Below are 12,649 nucleotides of genomic sequence, written 5' to 3' on the forward strand. Positions count from 1 at the left end.
GTAGCCTGTATTGCCTATAACACCAAAGAGGCTGATGGAACAGATCAGAACGTTTAAAATGTTGATCAAATATTATTTTCTCACATTATAAGCGCAGCAATGGCTACATGGTAACACACGCGAATGTCCCAGAATGCAAGTACGGGAAAACACCAGTCTAATACCACTAACTCACATGCCAGCGGTTTCATATGACAGAGATGGAAATACATACAAAATAATAAATGTTTTGTGTCAATGAATCCCATATGAGATGGGTTGTGTGAAGGATGGTTTTGTTCTCTTTTTAACAATATGCCTTATAGAAATAGAACATGTTAATCACACAAACATAGCGTGACTGCTGAATAACAAGAAAACAGGAACTGAGCAGTGTAGCCACCGCACAACTTAGCTCAAACTTCACAACAACACTCCGGATATCTGGATCCTGTGTGCTGTGAGGCTGGACCAGCTTGGGCACCACCGATAGGCTAGCAAGTTTAAACCACGCTAAGCCTCTACTGTGACAGCCAACTCTAAAGTTGGAACTACATATGTCACCATATAAAAGAAGATGTCTTGTACTATTTCAGTCAGTTCTCTGCTTTACCCTGCGTGGTGATACAGTGAACCCGTATATACAAGTGCATTTACCATTTATCACTTATGTTAAATAAAAATATTTAAAGTATATTCCGGTGACTTTGGATCACATTTTTCCTGATACCAGATTCGATTGACGCAACCCTTTACAGTTGCCAATTGGTGATTTGACACGAATATGAAATGTAATTCATTCATTGTGAAAGATTTCATAAAGAGGGGAGATCTAAAATATTTGGATGTGAATGTCTGTCTCTCCCAGCTGACAGCCCCCTTCATCTATTCCAGTAGACTAAACCATTCAGCCTCTGTCCTGAACACATCACGAACCATCACCATGGCCTGTTCTCTCCCAGATTCATGGTAAAAAGGTGCCTAATTCCAGCCCCCATATGATAGGCGCTATTTTAGACCGCAAGTCCACTGGGCGTCCGTTGTAGGCTACGTGCAGGCTCTTGCGCTCCTTGTGTGAATTCTTATATGGATGATAATAAATGGACATATATTTTAGGGGGTGGATGTATTTTTCGTTAGGGAAATTATTAAATGTTCAAGGCATGCAATAGGCATAATAACTGATTGGCAGCCTCAGTGCCTGTGTGGTCCAGTGGTTAGTCACTGACCCCAGAATCCGTGTTTTTCACCCTCCCCCTGTCTTTCTAACACTGATCTAGCTCTTAAATAAAWGGTTTARAAAATGACAAAGGTAAAAAAAWAAAWWMTATTAATAATAGGCTTGTATAATATAATGCTTATAATAATATAATATAATAATGATACAGTATAATGACGGTAGAGTTTAGGGCGTTATGCCGTTTAGCAGTGGGATGACTTTAACATTAACACAMGGGTGCAGCAAAGTGCCAGATTCTTCAATGATAATGACCAAATCATTGTCTSGTAATTAAAGAGACCAGGTTGGCTGAAAGTGAGTGGGAATGGTGAATTCAACTGTTAAACAAGCTGCTCAATAAGCTGTCAATCAACTGATGGCCCAAATCAGCTCATCAACTCAGCCAGGGAAACACAAACAGTAGCCTATGATGGGTTTCCACACCTTTCATTATGTGACAATGGATAGGCTAACGGGGAGCCTGCAGAATGTAGCCTATTGGATTATCATCAGATAACATGGGGCCTATAATTGTAACCATCGACAGGCACTAGATTATCACCAGTTGATGTCTCGTTAAACCATCAATACAAACTACATTCACCCGCACAGCTCATCTCCATAGCAACCATTATTGTTCCCACTAATAACCGCACSTTAGTCCCACCTGCAACCAAAGTCTTTCAATATGTGTTCCCCTCTGATTGCTATTGTCATGGGAACAACGTAGTCCTTTTTGAACAGGTTGATTTATCTTTTTCACAAGCATTCAGTACAATTGAAATAAAGTATTTTCTTGTTTACCACAGCAAATCTACTGTGRCAATTTACCCKACACTTTGTATAAATGGAAAAGAATGTTATTTTTTTCATTAGTTTCCCATTTATGTAATCCATTAAATACAACTGTATATGAAATTGTCTGGTATGGTCATATATTTTCAAGATCGGGTTATAATTATACTGACTGTCATATTGTAAATGTGCCATTCAATGCACCATTTGCACTCATTCTCTAGTCTATCCTCACTATTCTCAATTTAATATTGTCTTTACATCTGGATTTTATAGGCCTATATGATTAGTGGTTGATAGGTGACTGTAGCTATAGTTTAGGTGTAGTCTCCTATATGATTAGTGTTGATAGGTGACTGTAGGCTATAGTTTAGGTGTAGTCTCCTATATGATTAGTGTTGATAGGTGACAGTAGGCTATAGTTTAGGTGTAGTCTCCTATATGATTAGTGTTGAATAGGTGACAGTAGGCTATAGTTTAGGGTGTAGTCTCCTATATGATTAGTGTTGACCAGATGACAGTAGGCTATAGTTTAGCACCTTTTTAACCTGTGTTATTAACTTTTACTGCCTCAGAACCCGGATCCGGGAGCACCCCCAACCCCCACACATGATTAGCATAGCTAGCATAGCTTCAAAAGTAGATAGTAGCATCTAAATATAATTAAATCACAAGTCCGCCACTAATGAAAGATACAAATCTTGTGAATAAAGCCACCATTTCAGATTTTTAAATGTTTTCAGGGAGACACAATATGTAAATCTATTAGCTAACCACGTTAGCAAAATACACCACCTATTCTAACTCCATCAGTTTTTATCCTTCGGTGCTATCACCCAATTCGCTCAACTAAGATATTGATAGCCAATAACCTATAAAAAAAACCATCAGATGACAGTCTGATAACATATTCATGGTAATGGATAGTTTTTGGTAGAAAAAGTGCATATTTCAGGTAGAAATCACAGTTTACAATTGTGCACCGACTCACAAATTGACCTAGAATATACTAGATAGAGCAACGTGTATGACCAATTTACTATCATAAAACATTTCATAAGAATAGACAAAGCATAGCAATGGAAAGACCCAGTTCTTGTGATTTCAGACCAATTTCAGATTTTCTAAGCCGTTTTACAGCGAAAACACAATAAATCGATAAGTTAGCATACCACATGTGAAAACGTTACAAGAGCATCGATTCCAGCCAAAGAGCGCTATAACGTAATCACCGCCAAAATATATTAATTTTTCACTAACCTTCTCAGAATTCTTCCGATGACACTCCTGTAACATCATTTACAATAATACATATACCAGTTTGTTCGAAAAGGTGCATATTTAGCCATACAAACCGTGGTTACACAATAAAAATACTAGGATCAAGCCTCAATATGTGCTGACGTCATCTATCAGAGTGATCTAGTTTAATTGAAGCTAATCATATACTTGACTAAAAAATACAGGGTTTACAGGAATCGAAAGACAAATTAGTTCTTAATGCACCGCTGATTTACATTTTAAAATTATCCTTACTTTTCAATACGGGTTGGCCAAGTGAAGCTTATACCAAACAAAATGGCGATTATGCGTTTAAAATATTTCGACAGAAACACGGTTTATCATATTAAATATTGCTTACTTGAGCTGTTCTTCCATCATATTCTTGGGCAATGTATCCTTTCTATGTTAATAACGTCTTTGGTCGATAGATGTCCTCTGTCCTTCGAAATGTCCACCACCAACGACCGACTCCCTAAAACGTGTCCAAACTTTCAGAACGCACAACAAAGAATTCCTCAAAATCGCACTAAACGGATATAAATTGATAATAAAACGGCTTCAAATTAACTACATTATGATGTTTTTCACACTATAACGACTGAAAACATGACCGGAGAAATATTGCTGGTTAGAAAACGACTTGGAACGAGACAGGTCCGATGGCCTTCACGCTTGAGGCGCAAGTTGAGAAAGGGCGGTCTCTGTACATTTGGTCATTTATAATGGCTGTGAACGTCCCATCGATTTCATTGAAAACGTGTGACGTACAGACACCCAGAGGAAGACGTAGGCAGTGTCGTTTCTTTCAAAGCATTCACTGTGGCCTTATAAACAGACCCCAGATCAGAGGTAAAATTTCTGAATCTGAACCCTGTCATGAAAAGTGCTGTAGAAATTGTTCTGTACCATCAGAGACAAATTTCAACTCCTATAGAAACTATAGACTGTTTTCTATCCAATAATAACAATAATATGCATATTGTACGATCAAGAATTGAGTACGAGGCAGTTTAATTTGGAAATGTAAAAAAAAAAATAATGCTAACAGCTCCCTATTGACAAAAGGTTAAGCTATATAATCTACAGGTGTTGTGTGTATGGCTGCATTTCAGATCCATTTTATGAGGGGGAGGGGAGCGAGAGAGAGAGAGAGAGAGAGAGAGAGAGAGAGAGAGAGAGAGAGAAAGCTCTCTCTCTCTCTCACTCTCTCTCACTTCTCTCTTCTCTATCTCACTCTCTGTCTCGTTATCTCCCCCCTCTCTCTCTCCCCCTCACCCCCCTGTCCCTCTCTGTCTTCTCTCTCTCTCTCTCTTCTGTCTCTTGTCTCTCTCGTCTGTCTGTCTGTCTGTCTTGTCTATCTGTCTGTCTCTTTCTCTCTCTCTTTCTCTCTTTCCTCTCATTCTCTCTCTCTTTTCTTCTCCTTCATGTTCTCTCTCGTTCTCTGTCCTAACTCCCTCCCTCTGTCTCTGTCTCTGAAACAAGGTCAGCAATCTGAGCATTGCTGTCTTTTCACTTTCTCGTCTTCTGTGTTTACTGATGTTTCTTTGAGATGGTTTCTTCTCTGAGTTTATGTATATGATGTCTGATGTTTACTTGTTTTTCTCTGTCATGTTCTCTCTCTCCCATCTCACCCCCTCTCCTCTTGTCGTGGAAAATCGTATTACAAAATATAACACTTACAAGTACTTGTGAATTCAATATAGGCTTTTAATACAAATATCAGAAGCCGTGTCAGTCCGCGGAAAAGACCAACTTCCATAAGCACTGGCTCTGTTCTTATACACATACATCTCATGAGTCCATCCCACATGCAAATGAAGTTCATTCCTTTAGTCCATCTGCCACCATTATCTTTTAGTTTAAGCTTCCTGTTTGTTCACGCCCAATAACGCCCATATCTGCTTTCAGTTAGGTTTATAATGCGTGCAGGACCCTTCTTGTCCTAAAAATAATATATGTCTCTCTATCCTATGGGCCTATGTCTTTGGCCTTCGTACTTATGTTAGCTTGGTGTGCTCTTTGGTATGTTGCCCTTATTAGGATCAGCAGACTATGTTGTCCCGCTAACATTAGTGTGTCCAGCTGTCCTATGCGCCTATGTGTCGCCTTCTCCTCCTGTGTTCTGATGTCACATATTTTATCTGTCCTATATGGTACATTTACTCCACACTCTCAATCTATTTTATTCTCTTCCTCTCTCCCCCAGGTGAGTGTGGAGGTGCAGGTGGAGTATCCCTTCTTCGTATTCGGCCAGGGCTGGTCGTCGTGCTGCCCGGACCGGACCACTCAGCTGTTAGAACTACCCTGCACCAAGCTCTCAGTGGGGGACGTCTGCATCTCCCTCACCCTGAAGAACCTGAGGAACGGTTCMCTGAAGAAGACCCAGCAGACCCAGAACCAGGCCATGGAAATCACTACTAGCTGCAACATGGGCTCCATCCACGGGCCCCTCAAACCCTCCAGGTCGTCCCGGGGTGGAAGGGGGTCAGCCAGGCACGGGGAGCAGGAGAACGGGGTGGGCCATAGAGGCTCCAGTGGGGGAATGGTGGTTGAAGGTGTTCAGTTCGCCTCAGAGAATGGGGAACGGAGGTTCGGCGTCGGGGGGGAGGCCAACTTGAAAGGAGGCCAGCCTGGAGATTCAGAATCCAGCAGGGGTGCAGCCAAGCCGGCGAGCCGCAAGAGGAGGTGGTCGGCCCCCGAGGGCCGTCAGGTGGAGAGGAGCGAAGAGGTGCCCCAGTTGACTCTACCCAAACCTTCCTTTATCACTCAGGAGGTAAAAATCARCATCGAAGGCAGGTCAAATATAGGCAAGTAGTGAAGGCAGGAGATTAAAACAAGACTGTTAATTCAAATAGGGATTGGAGGAGAGATGGAAAAAAGAAAGGATGCCCTCATAAATGTTTTATTTGAACTACTTTGTTTTAGATTTGTTTCTTGTTTATATTTTCTATCCGGATTACTGTAGGCTAAATTTGACCCATGTTATCACCTTACATTAATTCCRTGTTAAAATAACATTGTAGTAGATGCGTTCGGCATTACGTAAACGAGCAAACTGCTAAGCAATTGCTTAGGGTTTTTTCAACAAATCTCTGGGCAAGGGGTTTTGTGAAGTATAGTACATGTTTTATTGGTGGGTTTGTGGCATGCAAGAGCGCTGCTTGATACCTCTCTGGTCATTTGATGGCTGCARGTGGACAACTGAATGAAATATATAAGTTAGCTTTCCTATAGGGCCTAGGACATGACTAAGCTGCCATAATGTAGACCGGTGAGTGAGATCACTTCCTGGTAGAGGGCACTACTGACGAGAGTGTTCAGGATGTCTGGACGGAATCACTCTCCACGCCACCCGTTGCCATGGTGGCAGMCTGAGTTGATATGATGTCATGTATCCCGAGCGACTCAATACGTCTTTAGATAAAACACAGTAAAAAAAGGACTTTAACAAATTGAAACCCTCATGAACAGAAGAGGATGTATAATAACACCTTTGTGTGTCTCTGACAGAAGGTTAGAACTACACATCTAATCCWAAACAAGGGGTCACCAGATGCCTCGACACTCATCCACCTAGACCACTCAGCTAGGTGATGTCACCCAGCAGGGCCAGACCAGCCAGGCGAGGTCATCAGGCCGCGCCACTGGGCCACCATGAAGAGAGAACTCTTCCTTCCTTTGTTATGTTTGGGTGACAGTGGAGTCATTATGTTATTATTCTTGAAACGTTCTGAGTTGATAATGATATATTTAAATGATTGTCTAAAACTTTGAGGTCAGGGGGCACATACTGTATGTATAATTTGATCCAGGGTGGTTMAGTAAAGTGTTTATGTTATTCCTTTATACACACATTTACAATCCCACTGAGKTGATGAACTATGGGATTATTCAAAGGAAGATGACTTTTACTTGGTGCAACCTTTTCATTTTTATGGCAGAAAGAAAGAGCTTACGTCTCAAATGGTCCCCTATTCCCTATATAGTGCACTGCTTTTACTAAGGCTCTATCCTTATGGGCCCTAGTCAAAAGTAGTGCACAATATAGGGAATAGGGGCCATTTGGAACGCAGTCAGAGAGTCACTGTAGAGTCTTTAGAGAGAGACAGCATGTTGTCTTGAAGCACTTGCATTTGCACACCTGTCACACTCACCAACTGATGATAACACAATTGTTATTATTATTATTATTATTGTTATTGTTGGTCTCTCTTCATTAACACAGTACTGTATGTTTTTGATATTTTACCTTGAGGAAGAAGTAGAACTCTGTGACAGCAGCACTTTAGAACAGTGAAGGGGTCATGATGATTWCATAGGGTAATGATGATGTCATGGGGTCACAAAGTCACTTGACCTTTGACAGGGATGAATGTGACAGGTGATGAAGCGAGTGCCAGTTAGGAGAGGGAAAGAAAGTGAGAAAGAAAACAGAGGAATATAGAGGACTATATAATAGCAGAAGAGTTTTTTTTTGTTAAGGCACTTTCCTCCAATCAGAACATSCTCTTCAAAATATGGGTGTGGTCAAAAAATGACACATTACTGCCTTTTCAAGGAACTCAAAATGTCAATCAAGTCCAAAAGGAGATTGGACAAAGGATGGGAATAGGCAGGAACTATGTACAGGTATGCTGTGGACGAGACGGAGAGAGTTATAGACGCTCTGGACACAGAAATGTTGACGTGTGTCATATACATAATGTATGTACGGGAAGTGTGCATGAATGTAGGTATGTGTAAGTACACACACACCAGAGGAGGCTGGTGGGGGTAGCTATAGGAGGACATGTTCATTGTAATGGCTGGAATGGTATAGATAGAACGGAGTCAAACACACTGTTTCCAGGTGTTTGATGTGTTTGGTAACATTGCATTGTTTCCAWTCCAGCCATTACAATGAGCCCGTCCTCCTATAGCTCCTCCCACCAGCCTCCTGTGACACACACGGAATACAGTACCTACACAGACAGGCACTTTCCTGAAGGTGAGGGAGGACTGTATGTATTTCATACTTGTTGATATACGTTTAATATGCATCCAAATACTTTCGTTGCATAGATGTTTCCCCTTGATGATATAGAGAAGCCAATATATTTGAGTAGGAAACTAAGACGATAGTGATTCTCAGTGGTCTGTGCAGCGTGTGTTTGTTTGTGTGTGCGTGTGCGTGTGCGTGTGTGTGTGTGCGTGCGTGCGTGCGTGTGTGTGTGTGTATAGAAATGTCATATAAGTTAATTTGATATATCCCATGTTAAATGTCCAGGGTTCCTGTTTTGGGAGTTCTATACTTAAGAGAATCTTGCAATTTGCACATCTGGAGAGGTAGTCAGTTGGGTGACATGACTTTCTGGCTGTGTACGAAATGGCGCCCTTTTCCCTATATAGTGCACTGACCAAAAGTAGTGCACTATATAGGGAATAGAATGCCATTTCAGATACACCTATGTTTTCAGCCAGGTTGCACACACAAACACACACACTCACACAAACAMACAGTGAGCGGAAACCATAGAGATAGGTAGAGGACTCATCTTTGTATCKGTGCCATTATAGTGTCTGTGACAGCCTCAATGGCGCTGTCCATGCTATCTCCATTTTAAAGTAGTCAATTGTCATCTTCACTATTGGCTGGTCCCTCCTGATGACCCAGTTGGACATGACTCCAACAGGGTCACCAGGAGGGATCGTCCAATGAAGTTGGAAGTCCCACCCAGTTGACTACATTAAAATGTTGGAATCCCTCAATGGCGCTACCCATGCKAATACGACCTTTTGGCCACTAGAGGCCTCTATCATTCTCTATGGCTGAAACCCCATTTTACTGAAATGTAGCAGTTACTTAACAAGTGCGCTCCCTGCTGATTGGCTCTGACAATCTTGACTCTGCTCCTCATTGGACAACCACACTGTCAATCACATCTGTGGCACGTCCAAGTCCCACCCACTTGTTGGGGTTTGGTTGAGAGACAGTGTGGAGGTGTGTCGGTCTGAACCTGTTCCACTAAGGCCTCTGACCTCTGACCCTGTCAGTAGTCCTCTCACCCCTCCGCTAACCTACCCTGTCCTGTCCACTAGTCCTTTCCACTAACAACTAACCTGACCTGTCCTGTCCACTAGTCCTTTCACCAACCCAATAACCTGACCCTGTTCACTAGGCCTCTGACCCCTCCGACTAACCTGACCCTGTCCTGTCCACTAGGCCTCTGACCCTGTCCTGTCCACTAGGCCTCTGACCTCTGACCTGTCCACTAGGCCCTCTGACCCCTGACCCTGTCCACCTAGGCCTCCTGACCTCTGACCCTGTCCACTAGGCCTCTGACCTCTGACCTGTCACTAGGCCTCTCACCCCTCCGACTAACCTGACCCGTGTCCTGTCCACTAGGCCTCTGACCCTGACCCTGTCCACTGGCCTCTGACCCTGTCCTGTCCACTAGGCCTCTGACCTCTGACCCTGTCCACTAGGCCTCTCACCCCTCCGACTAACCTGTCACCCTGAAACCCTGTCCACTAGGCGCTCTGACCCTGTCCTGTCCACTAGGCCCTCTGACCCCTGACCCTGTCCACATAGGCCTCTGACCCTGACCCTGTCCACTAGGCCTCTGACCCTGCCCTGTCCACTAGCCTCTCACCCCTCCGACTACCTGACCCTGTCCTTCCACTAGGCCTCTTGACCCTGCCCTGTCCACTAGGCCTCTGACCCTGACCCTGTCCACCTAGGCCCTCTCACCCCCTCCGACTAACCTGACCCTGTCCTTCCACTAGGCCTGACTGTCCACTAGGCCTCTGACCTCTGACCAGTCCACTAAGCGTCCTCTGACCCCCCTGACCGTGTCCACTAGGCCTCTGACCTCTGACCCTGTCCTACAGGGGCCTCTGACGCTCTGACCCTGTGCCACTAGGCCTCTGACCCTGTCCCTGTCCACTAGGCCTCTGACCCTGAACCCTTCCACTTAAGGCCTCCTGACCCTCTGACCCTGTCCACTATGGCCTCTGCCTCCTGACGCCTGTCCCACTAGGCACTCTGACCTCTGCACCGCTGTCCACTAGGCCTCTGACCTCTGACCCTTCGCACTAGGCCTCTTGACACTGTCCTGGTCCCACTAGGCCCTCTGACGCCTAGACCCCGTCACTAGCCATTGAGCGACCTCCTAGGTCTGACCCTGACCCTGTCCACTAGGCCTCTGACACCTGACCCTGTCCTAAGGCCCTCTGACCCTCGTACTGTCGAGGCCCTCGCTGACCACTGGACAGGCCTCCTGACCCTGACCACTGTACCACTAGGCCTCTCTACTCCTCAACTAACTTGACACACTGCCTTTGATGTAAGCTGAGCTAAAGCTGTATCGAGGATGGGGCGGAATGTGATTCCTGTGTGTTTAACCAGTGAATCTCCTGTGGTTCCCGTCACACATGAATCTCAACACGGCAAAAATCTTCCAGCATGGAGCATGAAACACTGTTAACTTAATATGTTCTAAACAAAAATACAGCGGACTGTGTGTGTGGGAACTATGAGAAAGTGCAAACAGGAAAAATGTGCTGGGGGAATGAAATACCCTGGCAGTTGCACATACACTGAAGTGTAGACAAAACATTAAGACACAACCTTCTATAGTATATATGCTATATATAATACAACCTAATATAGTATACATATATATATATATTGCCACACATTAGTTGCACCCATCATGACTGACATACTAAGGTGTCAATAATGTTCTCACAGGGTATGCTGGCCTCAATGTTGACTCTCCAAGCATTCCTATAGTTGTGTCAAGTGGCTGGATGTCCTTTGGGTGGTTGGAACTATTTCTTGCACACACAGGCAACTGTGAGCATGAAAAACACTGGCAGCAGTTCCAGTTCTTGCACACAAACCAGTGGCACCCTACTGGTCAGTGCTAGAAGACATGTTATTTAATGTTTTAAACACTCAGTCTATAAGTGCCATGCCATTGATAGAAGGTAGATAGCGGTTTGCCGAGGTTAAACTAAACTAACTTGCTGGCTGAGGTTTGCTAGTGAGTGTATGAGAGAGGCTGGATGGCTATATGGGGTTGTCAATGGGTACCTGAACTAGGGGGTCAGAGGTTAAATGCTACACTAGTGGGTGTAGCAATTATGGGCACTGTAGTCCATATTTGGAGCTGTCTGTCAATTTTTTTGGGTTTTTTTTTTTGTTTTTCTGCATATGTGAGAATCTCCTGAATTCATGCTGATGGCAGGCCGTGCGATCTGCAACATCATTAATAGGAAGTGAAAGGTGCTGAAAATGACTATGGTGGTTTGTTAATGGCTTGGCTGGGCTTCTTTGAAGGGGGTGTGGTTGAGGCCTGTATGTAAATATTGTGTGTGTATGTTTGTGTGTTGTGAGCCTGTAGGTGTGTGAGCCTTGTTTGTTGTGTGTGGAGCCTGTATGTTTGTGAATGTGGTGAGCTGCTAATGTTTGTGTGTGTGAGCCTGTTATGTGTGTGTGTGTGTGTGTGTGTGTGTGTGTGTGTGCTGTGTGTGTGTGTGGTGTGTGTGTGTGTGTGTGGTGTGATCCTGTATTGTTGTGCTGTGTGTGTGAGCCTGTTGTTTGTGTGTGTGTGTTGTGTGTGCAGCTGTTAGTGTGGTGTTGTGTGGTGTTGTGTGTACTTTGTGTGTTGTGTGTATGTTTGGTGTGTGAGCTTGTTGTGTAGCCTGTAATGTTTGTGTGTGTGTGCGTGTAGTGTGCTGTGTTGTGAGATGCATTTGTGTGTGTGTGTGTGTGTGGGGGGGGGGGGGGGGGGGGGTTATTGCAGAGAGCTTCTAGATAGAAATTATTGACATGTCACAGCCAGTCAGAGAGAGAGATGGGCAGGAAGGCTTTTACTAGAGAACTCTCTAGAACAAAGCTTCACCCCCATCTCTAGAGAAACAGTTTCACACCCCCATCTCTAGAGACACATTTCACCCCATCCTAGAGAAAGCTCACCCCCATCTCTAGAGACACAGCTTCACCCCCCATCCTAGAGACACAGCTTCACCCCCCATCTCTAGAGACACAGCTTCACCCCCCCATCTCTAGAGACACAGCTTCACCCCCCATCTCTAGAGACACAGCTTCACCCCCCATCTCTAGAGACACGGCTTCACCCCCATCTCTAGAGACACATGCTTCACCCCACCTCTAGAGAACAGGCTTCCCCCCACCATCTAGAGACACTGGCTTCACCCCCATCTAGAGACACTGCTTCACCCCCATCTCTAGAGACACGGCTTCTACAGCAATCAACATCAAAATAACATCACAAACACAAACAGACAATCAAAAAAATCAAACACACAAGCAAAAAACATAAACAATACAGATGTACAAGCAAGAAACCCCCATTCTAGAGACAT

At 44.1% G+C, this 12,649-nt stretch overlaps 1 protein-coding gene and 1 long non-coding RNA gene across 3 annotated transcripts in view; one reads left to right on the forward strand and one right to left on the reverse strand.

Moving 5' to 3' along the window:
- Positions 1-9,264, forward strand: part of LOC112074801 (ataxin-1) — a 17,752-nt gene extending 8,488 nt beyond the window's left edge. Inside the window, exon 2 of the mRNA XM_024141902.1 lies at positions 5,484-9,264. Coding sequence (XP_023997670.1) covers positions 5,484-6,092 — 609 coding nt within the window. The 3' untranslated portion in view covers positions 6,093-9,264. The remainder of the gene's footprint in view (positions 1-5,483) is intronic.
- Positions 9,265-9,377: 113 nt separating this feature from the next.
- On the reverse strand, positions 9,378-9,991 carry LOC139025540 (uncharacterized). 2 transcript variants are annotated; one of them, XR_011477131.1, is made up of 3 exons: positions 9,953-9,991; positions 9,601-9,723; positions 9,378-9,514 (listed from the first exon to the last, which is right to left on the reverse strand). It is a non-coding gene; the product is annotated as an uncharacterized lncRNA (long non-coding RNA). The 2 variants fall into 2 exon arrangements; XR_011477132.1 differs by lacking the exon at positions 9,953-9,991 and adding an exon at positions 9,858-9,901.
- Positions 9,992-12,649: the final 2,658 nt, after the last annotated feature.

This window comes from Salvelinus sp. IW2-2015, unplaced genomic scaffold (assembly GCF_002910315.2).
Source record: "Salvelinus sp. IW2-2015 unplaced genomic scaffold, ASM291031v2 Un_scaffold2823, whole genome shotgun sequence".
Classification (NCBI taxonomy): Eukaryota; Metazoa; Chordata; class Actinopteri; order Salmoniformes; family Salmonidae; genus Salvelinus; species Salvelinus sp. IW2-2015.